The 20752-nt window shown below is 42.8% G+C and overlaps 1 protein-coding gene across 3 annotated transcripts in view; it reads right to left on the bottom strand.

Moving 5' to 3' along the window:
* Positions 1–20752, bottom strand: part of LOC124553585 (zinc finger protein 708-like) — a 146070-nt gene that overhangs the window by 67452 nt on the left and 57866 nt on the right. The window contains exons 5-7 of one of the 3 annotated variants that reach the window (XM_047127434.1): positions 19499–19591; positions 16605–16697; positions 15817–15909 (exon numbers count right to left, since the gene is read on the bottom strand). In XM_047127434.1, coding sequence (XP_046983390.1) covers positions 15817–15909; positions 16605–16697; positions 19499–19591 — 279 coding nt within the window. The remainder of the gene's footprint in view (positions 1–15816; positions 15910–16604; positions 16698–19498; positions 19592–20752) is intronic. The other 2 variants (XM_047127435.1, XM_047127436.1) reach the window with 2 other exon arrangements.

The following is a 20752-nucleotide window of genomic DNA, read 5'->3' on the forward strand; positions in this document are numbered from 1 at the left end:
AAGCTGAGTCAGTTGGATGTGGTACAGCAACAGCCAATGCTGCAGTACATTAGTGGAAGTTCGGGAGCCTTTCCTCACCTGCCAACAGTCATGTTAAAATATTTGCCTGAAGCCCTCAACGAACATAGTCAAATGTATAAACATTCAGCCATTCGTGTACTAAATGATTCTTGTCTTAATATCAGAGCCAACAACACCCACAAGTCTGTGACACCCAGAGTGACATCCTAGAATGTAGTGTGGGGTCTGCCGTTTGACCATTAGACAGCCTGCCCTGATGCACGAGGGAGCTGGTTGCTCATTGGAGAAAGTTCACGGCCATAATCAGGCGCACCACTGTGGTGTCATCACTGTCGCAACCAGAGACACTGCTGACAGCAGCACTAAGTGACCCCACATTTAGCCTTGCACTGTCAGCAATGCTAGACGTCTACTATTTCAAATGAGAGGCAATAGGAAGCTTCTAACAAGCTGTTCCTGATGTACTATGGTTGAGGTTTGGACAAAAGAAAGTAATTAGACATATCTACAGTTGTCCTGACATTTCATTTTACTCTCCACATGTGACAATCCAAGGGTCATGCAACACTGATGTCAGAAGTTTGCCTCCTCAGAGCAATGTTTGAACCTACACCCTATGTTACAGTGAATAAAGGGATAATAGAAAAAACATCTGACAGTCATGAATTTTATGAAGTAGATTTTATTGCAAATAGAGAACCAGTAGATTTTTCTACCCTTAGAGGTAATGGAAGGCATGATTAGTTAGTGACTGTTAGATGTGCACAGTGTAACCTTGAGGGTCACTAAGAGCAATGTATGAAATAACTTCTAGGAAAGTGTTACACATGTAATCATTTGGGCCGCATGTGTATGCAGTGCTGGGAGTCAATATGGCTCATAATTACATCTAAGAAGTAAGTTAACGTATTTTGTCTTCTTGTCTTGTGAATGTTAGTTCTCAAAGTGAGTGTTGTCAAGGACAACAGGTGTGCCATAACCAGAAGCAGTATGCATATTGTTAGGAAAGGTAGCAGAAATACCAGCAGATTATAAAGAACTTCATGGGTTGACAGAATCATGATCGTTAAACGGAGTGTAAATCTGTCAGACAAAAGTTGAATTGTTCCTTGTCCTGGTAAAACAACTGACAATGAGCAGGTCTTCACCTTCTGTATCTGGCTCAGATGCAAGGTTGGTCTAATGAAGTATTATTGACTGTTACAAAACTGAGGGCAACAGGAAACGTATTTAGGATGTATAGAAGCTCTGAAGGGAGCCATAACATTCAAAGAATTTAAAGAAAGGTTAATTCAAAGACATATGGAGCAAAATAGTGCCAGTCGGTATAGAGAACAATTAGAGGTAATAACTAAGAGAAATACAGGAACTGTGAAAGAATTTGCAGACAGAATAAGGAAAATTAATGGGAGAACCTGTACACTGGGGCAGGTTGCTGAAGTCAACGACATTATCTCACAAGAAGCAGAGCAGAGGATCTTCAATGCTTTTTTGAGAGGGCTGCATGCAGAAATAACACAATGTGTTGTGGACAGGGTGTCCAACAGATTTGTGCACAGCAGTGTGGCTAACTACGAAGTGTGAGGAGTTCAATTTGTTGACTGGAATGCAGGGCAGATGGTCAGTGTTTGCAGCTAATAGAAGACATTTCAAGTTTGGATGAACAGGCCCTATAAGGATGACATGTTGCCAGCCTCAGGGTGATGTGAATAAAGTAAGAAGACGTAACAGTTTTAAAAGTAGAGGAGCAGGAGAAATAAGATATTAAACACTAGCTGGGACTCTTTGTCCACCTATGGTGATTCCCAGTAAGACTAGATGAAACAAAACTGTGTACAGAAGTAGATGCGATAAGAAGAGTAGTAGGAAGAAAAGGATTCCATGATATTGGATGCAGTGATCATGTTTCAGCTGCCACAAGTGATCTGGTGAAAAGTAAGCACTTGGACCCACCACAGTACAGACTGTATGGAGTGGGAATAAAGACTTCACACCATTAGGATGGTGGACATAGGCATCCACCTGGATACAGCTTAATTTAAACAATAATTAGAGATTGTGCAACACACAATTAAAGGCTATGACATGATTCTGGGACTAGATTTCTTTATTCAGCATTGCGCCATAATTAACTTCCAGCTACCTAGCGTGGAACATTACATAAAAATGCTTCAGTTAGGTTACGTCATGATAGAGAGGTGGCAAGGAGGGTTTGTTGCAAAAGATGAACTAATTAAACCATGAACAACCAAACTAAGACTTGATTTTCATGATTATGTATCTAAGGGTACTGTGAAATTACTTTGGGTCAGTGATGAGTCTAGCTTACCAATAGGAATTTTGTGTTTGGTGGAACCATTAGAAGAGAATGAGGTATTAGAACAGGTGGGTTGTTTATTTAACAGACATATCATGCACATACCTATTTCTATGTAACGTTTCAGCACAGAGGGCATACGATTAACAAACCAGTTGTTAATCGCTAACATGAATATCTTAGAGGAAGAAGAATGGGACATGTGGGATGTCAGAAACGGAGAATTGCCAGATATTACTGAAACTGTATGGGGAGCAAAAGTAAAGCGCCTAGAGGAAAGCAATAGGGAACAGATGAAAAAACTACTTTTGGAATTTAATGATTTATTTTTTCCTAAAGGACCATTATCAGTTACGCATATTGCACAACACTGCATACCAATAGGAAATGAATCATCAGTCTAAGAAATCATATAGAATAGCTAGCAACTTTCACCCAATTTTGGTGCTATAAATCGATCAACAGCTGAATGATTGAATAATTGAAGAATGTAATAGTCAATGGTGGGCAGGAATAGTTGTGCCAAAAATATAGATTGTGTTTGATTATAGACACCTAAATGCGAAAACCATAGCGGATGCCTACCCTTTCCCACACATCACAGAAACTAAGGATCATTCTGAGCAATGTTAATATTTTTCAATAATGGATTTGAAATGTATCACCAGATAGAGCCTGCACCACACGACTGACACACAACCGAATTTCTGGCACCCTGGGGACACTACCAAATCAGAAGGGTGCCATCCTCAATAAAAAATGCACCTGTGACATTTCAGAGATTGTCGGATGCAATACTAATATGTTTGAAACTATGGAAATCCTCTGTGCATCTTGATGACATAATCGTCTATGGAAGTGATATCAAACTGCACATTCAGTGATTAAGGGAAGTATTCCTAAGGTTAAAAGCAGTGAAGGTCACACTGAGTACAAGAAAGTGTGATTTTGCTATGGAATAGGACATATCAGAAGATGAGTTAAGACAGACCCAAGATTAATTAGAGCTGTATGTGAATTTCCTATAACATAATCTGTAACAAAGTAGCAATCATTCTGGTCTTGTGTACTATTACCACCAGTTCATAAAAGGATGTGCAGATATTGCTAGAAGGTTACACAATTTAAAAGGGTACTAAATTTGTGTTGTCAGAACAGTGCCAACATTCCTTTGAGTTTAAAGAAGCTTTAGCATTGAGTCCAATTGTGGCATTTCCAGATTCTAATAGAGAATTTATTTTATTATGTGATGCATAAAACCATGCACCAGGCTGTGTCTTATCAGAAGAGATGGAATGCATAGAACATCCAGTAGCTTACGCTCAAGGCAACTGAATTCTGCAGAATGAAATTATTCCATAAGGGAGAATTGAATGTTAACCTTATTTATGGATTCACACATTTCAAATTTTAACTGTACGGTAAAACATTTAGAGTAATAACAGATAATGCGGCATTAAAATGGTTGCTGGGGTTAAAGAATCCTTCCCAATAGGTTGACACGATGCACAGTTAGGCTAAGTGAATAAGATTTTGAACTTATGCATAAAACTGAGAAGAAAGATGGAAATGCAGAAAGCTGAAGTAGAAAAGCAGCAGTATTACATATTACTCGGAATATCAGTGAACTGCAAACGCAAGTAGAAGTCTTAGATAGGGAAGTAGTTATTTAAATGGTTGCAGTCTGTAGAATGTAGAGTTTCAGCTAGGGGTAAATTTGTTGCAAGAAGAGAAGTATTTAATGGTTCTAAGGAAAGTACAGAAGGAACTATCACCAAAGCTGAGGTTGGTTTCAGCACCTGAGCACAAAGACTTGCCTTTAATTTGGAGTACCCAAGGCGTAAGTGAGAACAGATGGAAGAAAAGTTTCTATTTCTATTTCTATAACAGTAGCAGGGAAACAAGCACATCATGACCGCTACGTAATTCGTGTATTGCTCGTCAACTGGGGAATACTGGAGAAATTTGTGAGAGTAATAACTCCGTGACTGTTATTAACTGCTAAAGACAAGGGGAGATATGTAGAAATGGAGGAAGAAAAGTTACAAAAATGCCACCAAGAGAAAATCATAGTCTGTCCGAGTATGGTAATAAGAGTGGGGCAGGATTCCTGTGCAGTGAAATTGCTAATGGGACAAAGGAGGAAAGAGAATGCAATTAAAAAGTGGTCCAGCCAGTATTGTACTTTCAGCAGGTCGAGGCACATGGGTGGGACCCTAGCTCTGACAAGATGGTAGTAGCATCTAGATGTTTCAAGAAATGAAGGGGTACATCAGCAACGAGGGCAGGATGAAAGGTGAATGTTTTCTTATTAAATGGAACAGCATGCAACATAATGGGGCCTACTTTCTGCCTGTCCACAATGGTTGCTGGGAAAACTCACTTGAGTATTTCCCAGTCACATTTGTACTGGTCACCCACGCAAGTGCCACCTGCTGCAAGCCTAACCAGCTTAAATCAATCTCTAGGGCCAGAACTAATGCAATCTATGAACACAGTTCTGAACCAGCAGGAGGGACCAATCTCCCCGGAAACCCTATTGCAGCATGTAAATTCATATTGTGAAGATCAGCACCAGAAAGAGACAACACTGACTATTGTCATACCAAAGACTGCAGCGGCACTTACTCTAATGGGTCTGATGTTCTTCTGGTACATAATAGACAAAGAACATGGCCCAGTTTGGACCCAGCCATAGTTCAGATCCCACTGGGTTGGATAACCAGAGCATAAAAGCAGCAGAATGAAGCAGATTGCACAGTGATATTCTACGAAGAATAACTGATTTATTGTCGCTTTTAAGTGGGAAGTAGAGAGTTAGAAAAAACTGTGCAAGGAGCATAGTAATGAAATTAGTACCATGGTGTTCCAGTTAAGGTGCAGGGCAAGGGGCCCTATGGAAATGTGTAAGATTCAGTGAAAGGTTTAAGGTAACTGTTAGAATGATACTTAGGAGGTGAAATAAGGCTGGAAATAACAGTCACCAGTAACTCTGTCCCTCAGATTGACCAAAATATACTACTCATTACACCAGAGTCTTGATTAAAATGTCAATGTAGTGTATCAACCATAATTGGTAAAAAAAATACACCAGAGCAGATGTGAGTTGAAACAGAGCCAGTTGCAGATGGGTATGAGTGCTATGCACTTCAAAGCAAAACATGGCCAACGTGCTTCACAAAGCAGAGCCAGCTGGGCATAGTAGAGCGACAGTCAATGCTGCAACATGCTAGTGGAAAGGTGGAAGTTTTTCATCACTTGCCACTTGCCTTAAACCCTAAACAAACAATTTGGAAAGCTGAAGTACTCATCGGATCGTATACTACATAATTCCTGTCCCTTTATCACAACCTACACCACACACCTGTGACAGACAGTGACATCTCAGAATGCAGCATGGGATTCACCATTTGAACACAAGACAGGGCAGCCTGCCCTGGGTCACAAGCAAGCTGCCTGCTCACTCTAGACATTGCCTTCTGTGAAGATGTGTCAGAGTTAGATATACAGCAGGTCTCCGACAATAAAGGCAACTCTGGCAAAGTCATTTGCACAGTGTTTACTTTGATACAACATATCCAGCGGATGCTGCAAGCCCATATGCCAGTTTCCATGCAGTATTCAGGTGGTCTGTTGTGACCTTACAGCCAAATAACAGTCCTCTCTTCGTAAGTCACACATGGTCAACCATGACTTGGACTTTGGGATACAGTTTGAGTCTCTATGAACTGTTGTCCCATACAAGAAACAACAACAGATTCACACTAAGCCATCATGCCACATCAATTTTTGATTATCTTGCTTCCTTTCTTTCTATGGCTCTCCACTGTCGGGTCTAGTAGGCATTTCCTCTGTGTCCAACTGCATTGACTGTAGCTGTGTACATGGTGATTGTGAATGTGGGGCTACACAACAAACACTAACCCATTTCATACAATTACTGAAATCACTGGCATAGTTATCAATTGACCAGACTGCCGTCTTCCATGCAGAACACGATCGTATGGACATCTGGTTTACAGTTTGTAGGATTGTATCATGAATGCAAAACAGGGCAGGAAAGTAGTTGTTTGTTGCTTTAATTTTGGATACCATGTAGTTTTCACCAATCTGTATTCAGTCCTCAATTTGCACATGTAGTCTTCTTCATTTTTTCAGTTCTTCCTTACTTGGAAGTCAATCACGAATGGCTCTTTCTGTTGGAGGAGGACCAAAATACCACTCAGCTGCTTTGTTTCCATATTGTTCTGCATATGCTATTAGCTTCAATTTATAGCCCACATCATACGAAAACCCCTATTTTTTCGTTAGGAAACTACTAAATAAAATACTCCTCTGTTACCAATAACACAAATCACTTTCAGTTCAAGTTCACTGGCACTGTAGACTGCAATGATACATCATTGGCTAGACAGTGTCCTGGGTTTGTAATGGCAGGACAGGAGGGGGAAAGTGTTAGCAAGCTTGTGAGGCTCCACAACTTGTTCATCGCATCAGTGCACTGCTGCTGCCAGTTGACTCCAGTGTTGCCAGATAGGTTTCCCACAGCATTGAATATATGGCCTTTTTTAAGCCTGGCAGGAATTTTAAACCAAACACTGGACATTTATACATTACCTTTGAGAGTACAACACACCTGAATGTTGTAGGAAATTTAATGAAGAAAAAAAGTGTCATAATCTATAAAGTATGGTATGCTTTTGTTCCCTAAAATATAAGGTCAAATTGATGATGTATCTTTGTGAGTGACACTCTTTGGGTGTAAGTGAGCTGCCCTTCTTCCCCAATCTCCCTGTATCTATTACTAACTCTTTCCAGATAAGGGAACTGCTAATTCCAAAAGCTATGGAAGTTCCTTGTACTTTTGTGTGCATGTATTGCCAGAACTAGCTATTTCACCTCCTGAAGCTAGGTGAAGGTCAGCCATCTTGCCTGGCAAATTTGTAGTTTTGAACAATTCCAAAATGTGAACATGAGAGTAAAATATAATTTTCTGAACCTTATCTTTGTTTTTGCATCATGGTTTATCTGTAGTATCTATTTTCCTGTCTGCGGAGGAAAAACTTAAATAATTTCCCACATCTAATTTTTGGAAGTTAGAAGTAGGGGTTACAATGATAAGAAGAATCTTTGTCCTCACAATACATACCTAACGTACTGATCAGTATGACACTTCCTGTGTGCTGATTTGAACTGTGTAGACCATGTTACAAAGTACATTTTGTCTGGCTACAGTGCTAGAGGCATTTTAAGTTTGAATTCATAATGTTTGCTGCCATATATGCAACTAAAACTACTGATTAAGTTTAACGTCAAGGATTCTTACTACTCAGAAGGTGGGTCAGGAAGAAAGTTTATATTTTTTGTTCGTTAACTTTAACCTACCCATTTTTTAAAAAATGTGTTGTGAAAGAAAGATTTTACAGGTGATTTCTTTTATGGATGAAACAATAAAAGTTTCATTTGCTGAATAATTTACATGGTAATACATCTGCATATGAAGGCTCATGCAATTGTTACACATTATTAATACTAGCTTTCTGTTAAAGATAATGGATAGTAAATTTGAGAGAGAGAGAGAGAGAGAGAGAGAGAGAGAGAGAGAGAGAGAGAGAGAGAGAGAAATGTTGCAAAACTATAAACAAATCAATTACAGTTGGTTCAATGTAGAGAAAGTGACAAGAAAATATCACAAGACTTCAGAAGAAAGGAAAGAGAGCAACTTAGCAAATGTATGGATTTAAAGTAAAGAAAAAGTGAAAGAAAGAGTTGTGAACTCCCAAACCTCACTCCACGTTAAATAATGAAATTTACTTATCAATAAGTAAAATGGGAAAAAATGAATTGACGTTGACAGGCAACAAAAATATGAAGTAGTTAATGGTACCATCACTGATGTAGTGTCAGAAATTGATAAGCAAATTTTATATTTAATATTTCACTGTTTCATTAAAATCTCACAATCTGCTGAATTGGGGATATGTGCAAAATGGATCTCTCAAATCTGGAGATCTACAGACAGACTTTGTAGATAATGCTTCTCGGCATAATGAGACAAAGGTTGAAGTGCTCATCATCACATGACCAAGTACAGGCTTAACCGGTTTTGCTTGGATGCTGCGGAAACATTTTATCATGCCATCATCACTAATGAGATCTAACACATGAAAGTTTCTATTGCCGTGTTCTTATATATATTACAGCTGAAGTAAAGAAAATGATCTCATGTCTCAAAAAAGTTTACAATTTGTTGAGATGGTTGTACTCCCCTATTAGAAAACAAGTACATGTTATCCAGTTTGTGTTCAAAAGTATTTAAAGTGAAAATGGACTGTTATTCTTTGCAGCATGTCATGGCAAAGTTGTGATGGATGCTATTTTGGTTAAAAATGAGGAGAGGAGTGTGGAACCAGACAAAAAACAGAAAATTGTATGCTGGCTGTGATACAGATTTTTGTAAATGAGCACAAACTCTGATTCAAGCAAAAACCATGTTTTATGGTACTGGAAGATGGTTTCTGTACAACTTAGTGAGCATAACTTAGATTCAGGTCAAACGTTTCGCTCATATTCAAAATAATAATTATTTTTTACCTTCAGCTATCAAAATATTGTCGTCACTCCAACCCTGAAGCTTGAAAAAACCAAACATCTTTTCATAACTGAGGATGCAACCCATCGAAGATGTGCTGGGTATTCGGAGGTGGAAAATGATTCTTGCTAGGATCAAATGCTGCAGACGAAGACACAATAGCAACAGATGCTGTCAAGGATGTGCATATTGATCTGATAAATCCTGGATTGTTTGTCATGGCAGGAATTTTAAATGAGAGAGGTATAAAACAACTGATGGCATCTCTGAAAATGCAGAGGCTATGGTAATGTTTTTGAAACCCATTACAAAGGCTACAATGTATTCACACAATACAAAAGTGACAGCACTTTATGTTATAACTGAACAGATTTGAATATTAATAAATTAACCAATGATTATTCAAAAAGCCATAGATATTACTTATGTCTTTAGAATTGGGACCTACAACTGTGTTATGAGATAAATCTTTTTTTTTTAATAAGAAAATGTAATATAATTAAAAATTGAAAGACTTATGTATTTAAATCATACAATTTATGTATAGTTGGAACTCAATTTTCATACATGTGACTGCCAAAGAGGAAACTTGGAATCACTCTTTCCTTGGCTGAATTGTACTTTCGATTAAACTGGCATTTAATGAGTAACTGTACTGTTGTATTCCATTAAGAAATAGTTGTATCTCTATCCGCTGCAACTATCAAGCCTACTGATCATACAACATATTCAAATTATTTCCAACATCAACTGGTGGATATTTAGTGCTTCAGCCATTTCTACAAGGAAGTAAACAAATTTATTAACTAATTTACAGGTTCTTCATTGCATTTTATTCATGTGAAATTACATTTAGAAACAATGCTCATTTTTTGATAATATTTCAATGCACCCTTTGAATTGTTTATTAAAATTATTTCAACCAATACTGTACCTCAGAACAAGAGTAATTAGTTTTCATGTTGGATAACTGTCACAACACAGCTGACCCATCACTACTCCTCAAATGTTCTGAGAAAAAATGGTGCACAGATTACATTAACCTCTCAACAGAGCCATGTCATTTTATGACAAGAAATTAAGAATCTTCTGACATTTATTCGGCCATAACCTCACTTGGGGACCATATATATTTTGAGAAACTATCAAATTCTTTATAAACTTGACAACTAAAGACAATATGATTCATCATTGAAGACTTAGCACACATGCACTGAGTTAATTGTGTTGCAAAAGATATGTACAATACCAATCCGTGTTAGCACCATCTCTACCCAGACAATGCGCTTAACAGACCAAGTGTTATTTTGAACATTATACATATTGGTTAGACAGAGATGAATGGGAACAGTTTACCAGTAAAATGAAAAAAAGGTTACGCCCATGTACCCATTTGTTGCAAGTATTTGGAAGGTACATGGTTAATTGGATTTTTCTGCAAGTTTAATAGATAACAGATACAAATAAGGGAGACTTAAATAATCAATGAAACGTTCTCCTTCACTGTTTACAGCGGTCTCCCAATCCTGGGATGACTTTCATTCTGTAACTGTAGAAGTCACATGGTTTTAAGGTGAAGAACACTTTGAACAAGGTTTACATCTTGAAAGGAAGTCCCTTGAAGGTTGTTCAATAGAGAGCAGAAAGGGAGAAAATCTGAGGGTGCAAGATCATTTGAATTACGTGGGTGTGCAATGATTTCGAAACCCAAATCATGTGTACTGTTTTTTTGTCAGTCTAGCAGACTGCGGGCAGGCATTATCCTGGAGTAGTGTCTTCCTGGTCGTTGTTCATGTACTGCATCTGCAACACATCTCAGTTGTTGACAGTAAATGTCAGCAGTAATCAGTGGTTACATCTCAAGGATGCAATTCGAAGTACACCACACAGGATGTACAACATTGTCTTTTATGGATGCTTTTTGTTGCTGCTTTGTTTGGGCTCAACCATTCCTTTCTTTTCCTTATTTTAGCACAAAGCCACCATTTCTCATCAGCATAATGATACAGTTTAGGGATGATTAGTGTTGCTCACAAGCAACTGATGACAGGCAAGCAAGAATGTACATATGGCCATCCGTTTTTGTGATTTTGGTTTAGTGCATGTGGTATCCCTACACCCTATTTTTGAGCCTTCTCCATTGCATGAAAATGTCAGAGTCATGAAATGATCACAGTTCATTCATTTTCCAGTTCTCAAGTACAGTAACATGGCTCATTTTGAATTAATACATTTAAATTATCTTCATCAAACCCTGAAGCTAAGTCAATAATGGCAAAACAATTCTCCTTAGAATTACAAACCCATATTCTTGCAAAGCTCTGTCCAATAGCATTAAACATAAACAGGGCACAAATGTTTCTGGCTGCCTCCACTGCTATTACCCCTGTACAGAATCCAAACCAATGAATATGTAAACAGCACTCCTATTTCTCCACTTGGCACTCCATTTTCTAGTGACCACAGTTCCAGTAAGTATCTCCAAATGACAAACGAAGAATATGTAAACTCAAATATATGTAAACTCCAAAAGCAACAGTGAACTACAAATAAAAAATGACAATTCATAAATAAATCCTCAGCAACTGGAAACAAACATGCAAAATGAAAATGCTATCAACTTAAGCACCAGCATAATATTTAGAAAAAACTGAGATAATACCAGGACATGAAAACAATTTCTTAACAGTAGCTGAAAAAACTGGGTGGGGGGGGGGGGGGGGGCGTGACCACTGAAATTACATCCATAAGTCTATACTTCATCAGACATCAGTTCCATCAGATGAATGGTCAAATCAATCACAAGAATCATCTAGTGGCAGAAGCAGGAACTCTTCTTGCTATGATCTAACAATCTAATTACTAAAATATTGTGCTGAATTACAGCATAACTGAAATATGCAGTAGAAGCGGAGAAAACCTACTGGCAATACATTACAACCTTGATCTCCCTTTACTTGGGAAACTACAGTGTTACTGTGTTAAAAGAATTACACTTACAAGAACTGAATCTTAGCTTAACAATAAAAAACTGTGTCATAGTACTAAATGGTACGTTGGGAGGAAACCTGGATACAAAATGGAGAAACAATACATACAATTCCCACAGGGCTCAGCATTTGATTCATCCTGACGTACATAAAAGTTGTGGTAAAACCATTGCAGATGCCTTCAAAATCTGCAATGCTTGCTGATGACAAGAACACTGATAACTGGCAAACACTTTCTTACTACAAACAGCCAGGAGAATAATGGAACATGCTTGCAACTGGTTTACAGGCAACAGAACAAAAATCCAACATTTATACTTACAAAAACACACATAATGCAATTCCAAACAAATCCAAATGACTTACAGATACAAGGAGATATCAATGACAGACACTAGATGAGGATCCATGAGTGAAGTTCTTGGGCATTCGAATTGATAATAAATTAAGGAGGCACCAGCATGAGAATGAGTTACCCAAAAAGCACATACCTTTCTGCCTTGCAATTAATGAATGTTCCTCCAGAGTGTCAACTTGCAGAAATGCTTTCTAGCATCCTTTCACTCAGTAGTATCATATAGGATAATCTTATAGGGCATGGCAGCTATGAACAAATTAGTATTTACAAGCTTTTAGTAGGAATGTGATGTGATGTTGACAACTGAAAACCTTGCATAAACCTCTTCATTGACCTAGAGAATCTTTCATCTATCAGTAATGTTTATTTCTTCCAGTAGCAGGCCACTTCTGATTGCTTTACATGTTATAAAATGAGTCTTCAAGGGATGACTAACTGGTAGCTGCAACATTAATAAGGGTAATGTGCTGTGCAATATGAGACAGGAAGTTTTTTGGTAGTGATCATGATTTGTAATTCAAATTATGTAATGTGATGAACAGTTAAGTGGGATTAGCACTGAACTGAATCTGAAGAGAAGGGATTTATGGAACAAATTTAAGAAAGTTGACAATATTAGAAAACACATAGATGGACCTACAACAGAAGAGATGGAAAATTATCAGACATACAATTTTTCATACGGATGGTGTACCATTGCATTGGAACCTGCACAGAACAGCACTTCTTAACAGTAAGCACCCTGAGTGATTTATGAGCTAATAGGGCTGCAGACCTGACCTCGAAATTTGCTACAGCTCACAGTATGGTATCTTTTTTTATTGGTAGGAGTTTGTGAAAGGCTCCACCTATGTGCCTCCTCTTCCAACAACTTTGGATGAACTATGATGCTACATGGGAACAGCAGTGAGTTTCCTAAACTGACATGCTTGCAATTGCATGGATCAAGTCTATCGCCTGGATGCTTATATGTGTTGAAAGGAATTTTGATATTTGTGATCAGTAAATAACGAATATGATCCTAAACACAGCTGTGAAAAGCACCTTAATGTTGTATGTGCACACATATAAAATGTGAGCAACAGGAAAATCATATGGTTCCTTTGTAAATAAAGGCTATGCAGGCATGTATGGAAGTAAAAATGTGCCCCCAATTGTGTACCTTTATTTATGACAAAGTCATAGCCTTGTGAAATCTGATGATTTTAAACATCATGAAGAATTGCTTATACACGTATAACTTCTTTCAGTAAAATTTGTCTTGATGGGTTGCATCGATTATTGAATGTTTCATAATTTTTTCATAAAATTAAATTTGCTTTCAACACTGCAACCTCTGCTCTGGCTAGAGATGGGGTGTGAACGTTACTCATTTGTTCATTCTTTGATTTACACATTGCATTCCATAAATGAAAATGTGGATGGATGTGGAATGAGCCAGGCTGCAAATCTGAAGGCAGAAGCTCCCACAGGAATTTACCGTTGCGAAGAATACTTACAACCAGCTGTTTATGATGCGTTAATCTACCGAAACTGTTAATTATGGGAATTGCTAATAGATTATTTTGTATATATGTATACATACTTTGACTATTATTAAAAACATCACTGTCGCTCCTATTAAATTAGTCAGCTACTTATTTTGCCTAGTATCTCCAAATACATCAATACTTTGCTATCCACCTAATGGCGCGTGGCCAAGGGTACCCCATAACCCTGCTGGTCATTTCCTTTCCCATTCCACTCCCAAATATGAGAGAAGAAGACTGGATATGTGCCTCCATGACAGCCCTGATCTCTCAGTTTTTATCTTCATAGTCCTTATGTGCAATTTAAGAAACAACAAAATCGTTCAGCAGTCAGCTTCAAATGGCAGTTCTCTAAATTTCTCAATACTGTTCCTCAAAAGAACAACCCCTTTTTCTCTGGGAATTCTTGTTTCATGTCCTGAAGCATCTCCGTAACACTTGTGTGTTGTTTGAACCTACCAGTAACACATGTAGCAGCCTGCCACTGAATTGCTCCTCCAACAAAGTGTTACTTTGCCAAACTGCTTCTCATACAATTACCAAATAACTCCCAATTCTACAATTAATAGAGAATATTGCTGTCCATGTGCCAGTATCAAAATGGTCAGTCCTATTTTTCTGCACCATTATTAAGCACTAGCATTTTATGTTCTCCATACCACGAAGACTGTATGTCGTGCTAGCTGACAGAACTGCGATGTTCACCTCACAGCTGCATGTGCTACTCAAGATCACTGTTATGGTCACACATCCTGCTCTTACATTTGCTGCTCAGGTGTCTACCACTATTTAATTTATGTTACATATTTTCAGAGTAACAAGTGGGGTACACATCAGTGATTTCAGTGCCAACAACATGATATGGTTTTCCAGACCACACAACCAGCAACACACTGTTCTGCACACTTGCTATGGGAGCAGCACTACCTGCAGTGGACACTATCCCTGAACATCTGGCCCCGGTGCCATGGAGGCATCTTGTTTGACCTGTGATCTCTTGGGATGCATACGAAGGCCAGTATGGCCTTTTGTATTTTCATGGTACATGGCCACCAACTACAGTCCAGCCACTTTGACAACTACAGCTACGCCCTAGAACACACTACAGTTCACTGTTTTGGTCAAACTCCTCATATGCACATCCATGACTACCACGCATGGCATTCTCATTTCTGCAAAACCCTTTTTGTGGCACACTACTACTGTTTCACTTACTGTCTTGTCTGCTTGTGATGCAATGCATCCCTTTAATTTGTTTCAAATGGCATAGTATGAGTCTATGTAACGGTAAGTCTTGGCCTGTTAGCTGTGAATCAGCTACACTCCTTTACTTACTCTGAGCTGTCCCTAGCATGATAGCTTGGTTCCTTGACCTGTATGCTTGTATAATCACCACACATTTCAGTGCCTGAAGTATCCTTTATAACCGCAACAAGTTTTTTATGAACAATGAGATGAAGAATGAGCCAGTACCTAACGTTCTGCAATTGTGTGTTGAATGTTCCCCTGTCTTTGCCTTATTTCAGGTTGTGGCCAACTATCAGGGCTGATCTGCAACACAAATTGTATCTCTCTTTTTCAAACCCCCAAAAATTTGTAGGACAAACTGAAGGATAACTATGATTCACACAAAAGACAAGAATAGCCAATGTTCTTTTGAATTGTATTTATTAGAAGTTATTGAAAGGAGGAATATTTCTCAAATGACCTACACTATTAGAACTTACACTTCATCTAAACGTGTATTCTATTTTTATCCATCACACACAGCCATTATACAATATAGTTGATATCAACAAGGTCAGCCACCACTCCCCTTCCACTTCTATTTAAAACAGCACGTAACAGGTGACATGAAAGTCAGGTGCAGAAGTACAAGAATACTCTACAATTACGAACAGAAGGAAGTTCCAGAAAACTGACAATCTGTAACAATTCCACTGCAATGCATCCTATATTCTACACTATTGCTTGACTAGAAGCAATAAATCAGAGATGTAAATACTTACAATATTCTCTGTTACATTCATTTCCAAATTTAGTTCAGGATCCTCTTTGATAAAATCAGTGGACCAAGATATTCCCAATGGATCTCTAACAGACTGAAAGAAGAAAACAACCTTAATTATAACTGCTGACCAACTTCTGTACGTATGACAAATTTTTGGTCATTAATCAAATGACTACGGCATTCCACACATTATCAGCAAAATTAACCAAATTTAATGCTATTTATACAGCTTCTTGCTCTGTTAGCATGTATTTTCAGTGCTGCTCTTTAAGAAACAATTACAATTTGTCATGTGTACTGGACAAAAATCATACAGAATTACATACAGCGAAAGCAGGATTTCAGTAATGATGTAAATACTACAGTGAATAATGACTGGGAACTACCCATCACATATCAGAGTTCCACATCATCTGTCAAGGCACTGTGAGAAAGAGACATAACAACATTAACATTTACTTCCTAAAGCAAGTCGTCTTTGCTCTGTTGACACCGAGTATGTACTGAAAGCATTCATTACATAGAATCAAAATAAAACATTAATCCAAGGTTAATGGTTTGTAAGGATCAGCTTGTTACAAGTGCCGTTAAAATACCATTGGTAATAACCTACAAATAGCACATGTAAATAGTGTCAACTGGAAGACCACAAAAAGTCTTGAAAATAACTGGTGTCATAGGTTACAATTGTTCACCATCCATGAAAATTCAGCTTGAATTGCCCATTTTTGTATCATGACATTCTTACTACTTTTTAAACAATACATTGCTTGCATGAAAACTTACATTATGCTCAGATCCAACAGCATTTTGAATCTGTTTGTGATCTTGCTTTACCAAAACGGTAGTGCCATCAGTCTTTAACAGGTCTTCAAGAAACTGAAAATAGGAAAAAATTAAGGGCTCAAGGCTTCTGTCTTTTATTCCTACATGGCTCTCTCATAGAGTGGTGGGGTGCAGAGGGCGAGGGGGAGAGGGTGGAGCGAGGGGGGATGGAGCAAGGGTGGGACAGGAGTGGAGCGAGGGGATGTGTGGGTGGAGGGGGGGTAGGGCGGGAGTGCAGCGAGGGGGTGTGTGTGGAACGAGGGGGGAGGGGGCTAGAGCGAGGGGATGTGTGGAGCAAGGGAGGGAGGGTGTGCAGAGGGGGTTTGCAGGGGGTGTGGGGAGCGAGGTGAGGGGGGGCGGAGCGAGGGGGGCGGAGCGAGGGGGGGCGGAGCGAGGGGGGCGGAGCGAGGGGGGGCGGAGCGAGAGGGGGCGGAGCGAGGGGGGCGGAGCGAGGGGGGGCGGAGCGAGGGGGGGCGGAGCGAGGGGGGCGGAGCGAGGGGGGCGGAGCGAGGGGGGCGGAGCGAGGGGGGCGGAGCGAGGGGGGGCGGAGCGAGGGGGGGCGGAGCGAGGGGTGGCGGAGCGAGGGGTGGCGGAGCGAGGGGTGGCGGAGCGAGGGGTGGCGGAGCGAGGGGTGGCGGAGCGAGGGGTGGCGGAGCGAGGGGTGGCGGAGCGAGGGGTGGCGGAGCGAGGGGTGGCGGAGCGAGGGGGGGGGGAGCGAGGGGTGGCGGAGCGAGGGGTGGCGGAGCGAGGGGTGGCGGAGCGAGGGGTGGCGGAGCGAGGGGTGGCGGAGCGAGGGGTGGCGGAGCGAGGGGTGGCGGAGCGAGGGGTGGCGGAGCGAGGGGTGGCGGAGCGAGGGGTGGCGGAGCGAGGGGTGGCGGAGCGAGGGGTGGCGGAGCGAGGGGTGGCGGAGCGAGGGGGGAGCGAGGGGGGGAGCGAGGGGGGGAGCGAGGAGGGGAGCGAGGAGGGGAAGAAGGAAAGTGGAATAGTTGGAGGGGGAGAGCGAGGGGGAAAGGGATAGGGTGAGGTCGAGGGGGCGCAAGGGCGGAGGGGACATAGAGGGGGTGGATGAAGAGAAAGAGAGGGGTGAGGAAGAGGGGTGAAGCAGGGGCAGAGGGGCAGAGGGGCTGAGGGAGAGAGGGAGAGAGGGAGAGAGGGAGAGAGGGAGAGAGGGAGAGAGGGAGAGAGGGAGAGAGGGAGAGAGGGAGAGAGGGAGAGAGGGAGAGAGGGAGAGAGGGAGAGAGGGAGAGAGGGAGAGAGGGAGAGAGGGAGAGAGGGAGAGAGGGAGAGAGGGAGAGAGGGAGAGGGAGAGAGGGAGAGGGAAAGAGGGAGAGGGAAAGAGGGAGAGGGAAAGATGGAGAGGGAAAGAGGGAGAGGGGGCGGATGGAGGGAGAGAGGGACAGGGTAGGGGAGAGGTGGTGGATGGAGAGGGAGAGGACGTGGATGGAGAGAGAGAGGGAGAGGACGTGGATGGAGAGAGAGAGGGAGAGGACGTGGATGGAGAGAGAGAGGGAGAGGACGTGGATGGAGAGAGAGAGGGAGAGGACGTGGATGGAGAGAGAGAGGGAGAGGACGTGGATGGAGAGAGAGAGGGAGAGGACGTGGATGGAGAGAGAGAGGGAGAGGACGTGGATGGAGAGAGAGAGGGAGAGGACGTGGATGGAGAGAGAGAGGGAGAGGACGTGGATGGAGAGAGAGAGGGAGAGGACGTGGATGGAGAGAGAGAGGGAGAGGACGTGGATGGAGAGAGAGAGGGAGAGGACGTGGATGGAGAGAGAGAGGGAGAGGACGTGGATGGAGAGAGAGAGGGAGAGGACGTGGATGGAGAGAGAGAGGGAGAGGGAGTGGATGGAGAGAGAGAGGGAGAGGGAGTGGATGGAGAGAGAGGGAGAGGGAGTGGATGGAGAGAGAGGGAGAGGGAGTGGATGGAGAGAGAGAGGGAGAGGGAGTGGATGGAGAGAGAGAGGGAGAGGGAGTGGATGGAGAGAGAGAGGGAGAGGGAGTGGATGGAGAGAGAGAGGGAGAGGGAGTGGATGGAGAGAGAGAGGGAGAGGGAGTGGATGGAGAGAGAGAGGGAGAGGGAGTGGATGGAGAGAGAGAGGGAGAGGGAGTGGATGGAGAGAGAGGGAGAGGGAGTGGATGAAGAGTGAGAGGGAGAGGGCATGGATGGAGAGTGAGGGAGAGGGCACGGATGGAGAGTGAGGGAGAGGACACAGATGGAGAGTGAGTGGGAGAGGGAGTGTATGGAGAGTGAGAGTGAGAGGGAGTGGATGGAGAGTGAGAGGGAGAGGGAGTGGATGGAGAGTGAGAGGGAGAGGGAGTGGATGGAGAGGGAGAGGGAGTGGATGGAGAGGGAGAGGGAGTGGATGGAGAGGGAGAGGGAGTGGATGGAGAGGGAGAGGGAGTGGATGGAGAGGGAGAGGGAGTGGATGGAGAGGGAGAGGGAGTGGATGGAGAGGGAGAGGGAGTGGATGGAGAGGGAGAGGGAGTGGATGGAGAGGGAGAGGGAGTGGATGGAGAGGGAGAGGGAGTGGATGGAGATGGAGAGGGAGTGGATGGAGATGGAGAGGGAGAGGGAGTGGATGGAGAGGGAGAATCAAAATAAAACATTAATCCAAGGATAATGGTTTGTAAGGATCTGCCTGTTACAAGTGCCGTTAAAATACCATCGGTAATAACCTACAAATAGCACGTGTAAATAGAGTCAACTGGAAGACCACAAAAAGTCTTGAAAATAACTGGTGTCATAGGTTACAATTGTTCACCATCCATGAAAATTCAGCTTCAATTGCCCATTTTTGTATCATGACATTCTTACTACACTTTTTAAACAATACATTGCTCACATGAAAACTTACATTATGCTCAGATCCAACAGCATTTTGTTTCTGTTTGTGATCATGCTTTACCAAGATGGTAGCGCCATCAGTCTTTAATGGGTCTTCAGGAAACTGAAAGAAGGAAAAAATTAAGGGCTCAAGGCTTCTGTCTTTTATTCCTACATGGCTCTCTCATAGGGTGGTGGGGTGCAGCGGATGAGGGGGGTGTGGAGAGAGGGAGGGGGGCTGTGTGTGTGGAACGAGGGCGTGTGTGGAAAAGCGAGGCGTGGTGGGGGCGGGGTGGAGCGAGGGGGGAGCGGGACGTGGGCACGAGCGAGGAGGGGCAGGAGCTAGGAGGAGGGAGCCAGGAGGGGGGAGCTAGGAGCGTGGGAGCTAGGAGGAGCTTGGGGGAGCGAGAGAGCGAGGGGGAGAGCGAGGGGGAGAGGAATAGGGGGAGGTCAAGGGGGTGTAGAGGGGGATGGGCAAAGGGCGAGGGGGCGTAGAGGGGGAGGGGGCATAGAGGGGGTGGTTAAAGAGGCACAGAGGGGTGAAGCAGAAGCAGAGAGGGGTGAAGCAGAGGCACAGAGGGGTGAAGCAGAGGCACAGAGGGGCGAAGCAGAGGCACAGAGGGGTGAAGCAGAGGCACAGAGGGGTGAAGCAGAGGCACAGAGGGGTGAAGCAGAGGCACAGAGGGGTGAAGCAGAGGCACAGAGGGGTGAAGCAGAGGCACAGAGGGGTGAAGCAGAGGCACAGAGGGGTGAAGCAGAGGCACAGAGGGGTGAAGCAGAGGCACAGAGGGGTGAAGCAGAGGCACAGAGGGGTGAAGCAGAGGCACAGAGGGGTGAAGCAGAGGCACAGAGGGGTGAAGCAGAGGCACAGAGGGGTGAAGCAGAGGCACAGAGGGGTGAAGCAGAGGCACAGAGGGGTGAAGCAGAGGCACAGAGGGGTGAAGCAGAGGCACAGAGGGGTGAAGCAGAGGCACAGAGGGGTGAAGCAGAGGCACAGAGGGGTGAAGCAGAGGCACAGAGGGGTGAAGCAGAGGCACAGAGGGGTGAAGCAGAGGCACAGAGGGGTGAAGCAGAGGCACAGAGGGGTGAAGCAGAGGCACAGAGGGGTGAAGCAGAGGCACAGAGGGGTGAAGCAGAGGCACAGAGGGGTGAAGCAGAGGCACAGAGGGGTGAAGCAGAGGCACAGAGGGGTGAAGCAGAGGCACAGAGGGGTGAAGCAGAGGCACAGAGGGGTGAAGCAGAGGCACAGAGGGGTGAAGCAGAGGCACAGAGGGGTGAAGCAGAG

This window comes from Schistocerca americana, chromosome 11 (genome assembly GCF_021461395.2).
Source record: "Schistocerca americana isolate TAMUIC-IGC-003095 chromosome 11, iqSchAmer2.1, whole genome shotgun sequence".
NCBI classification, from domain to species: Eukaryota; Metazoa; Arthropoda; class Insecta; order Orthoptera; family Acrididae; genus Schistocerca; species Schistocerca americana.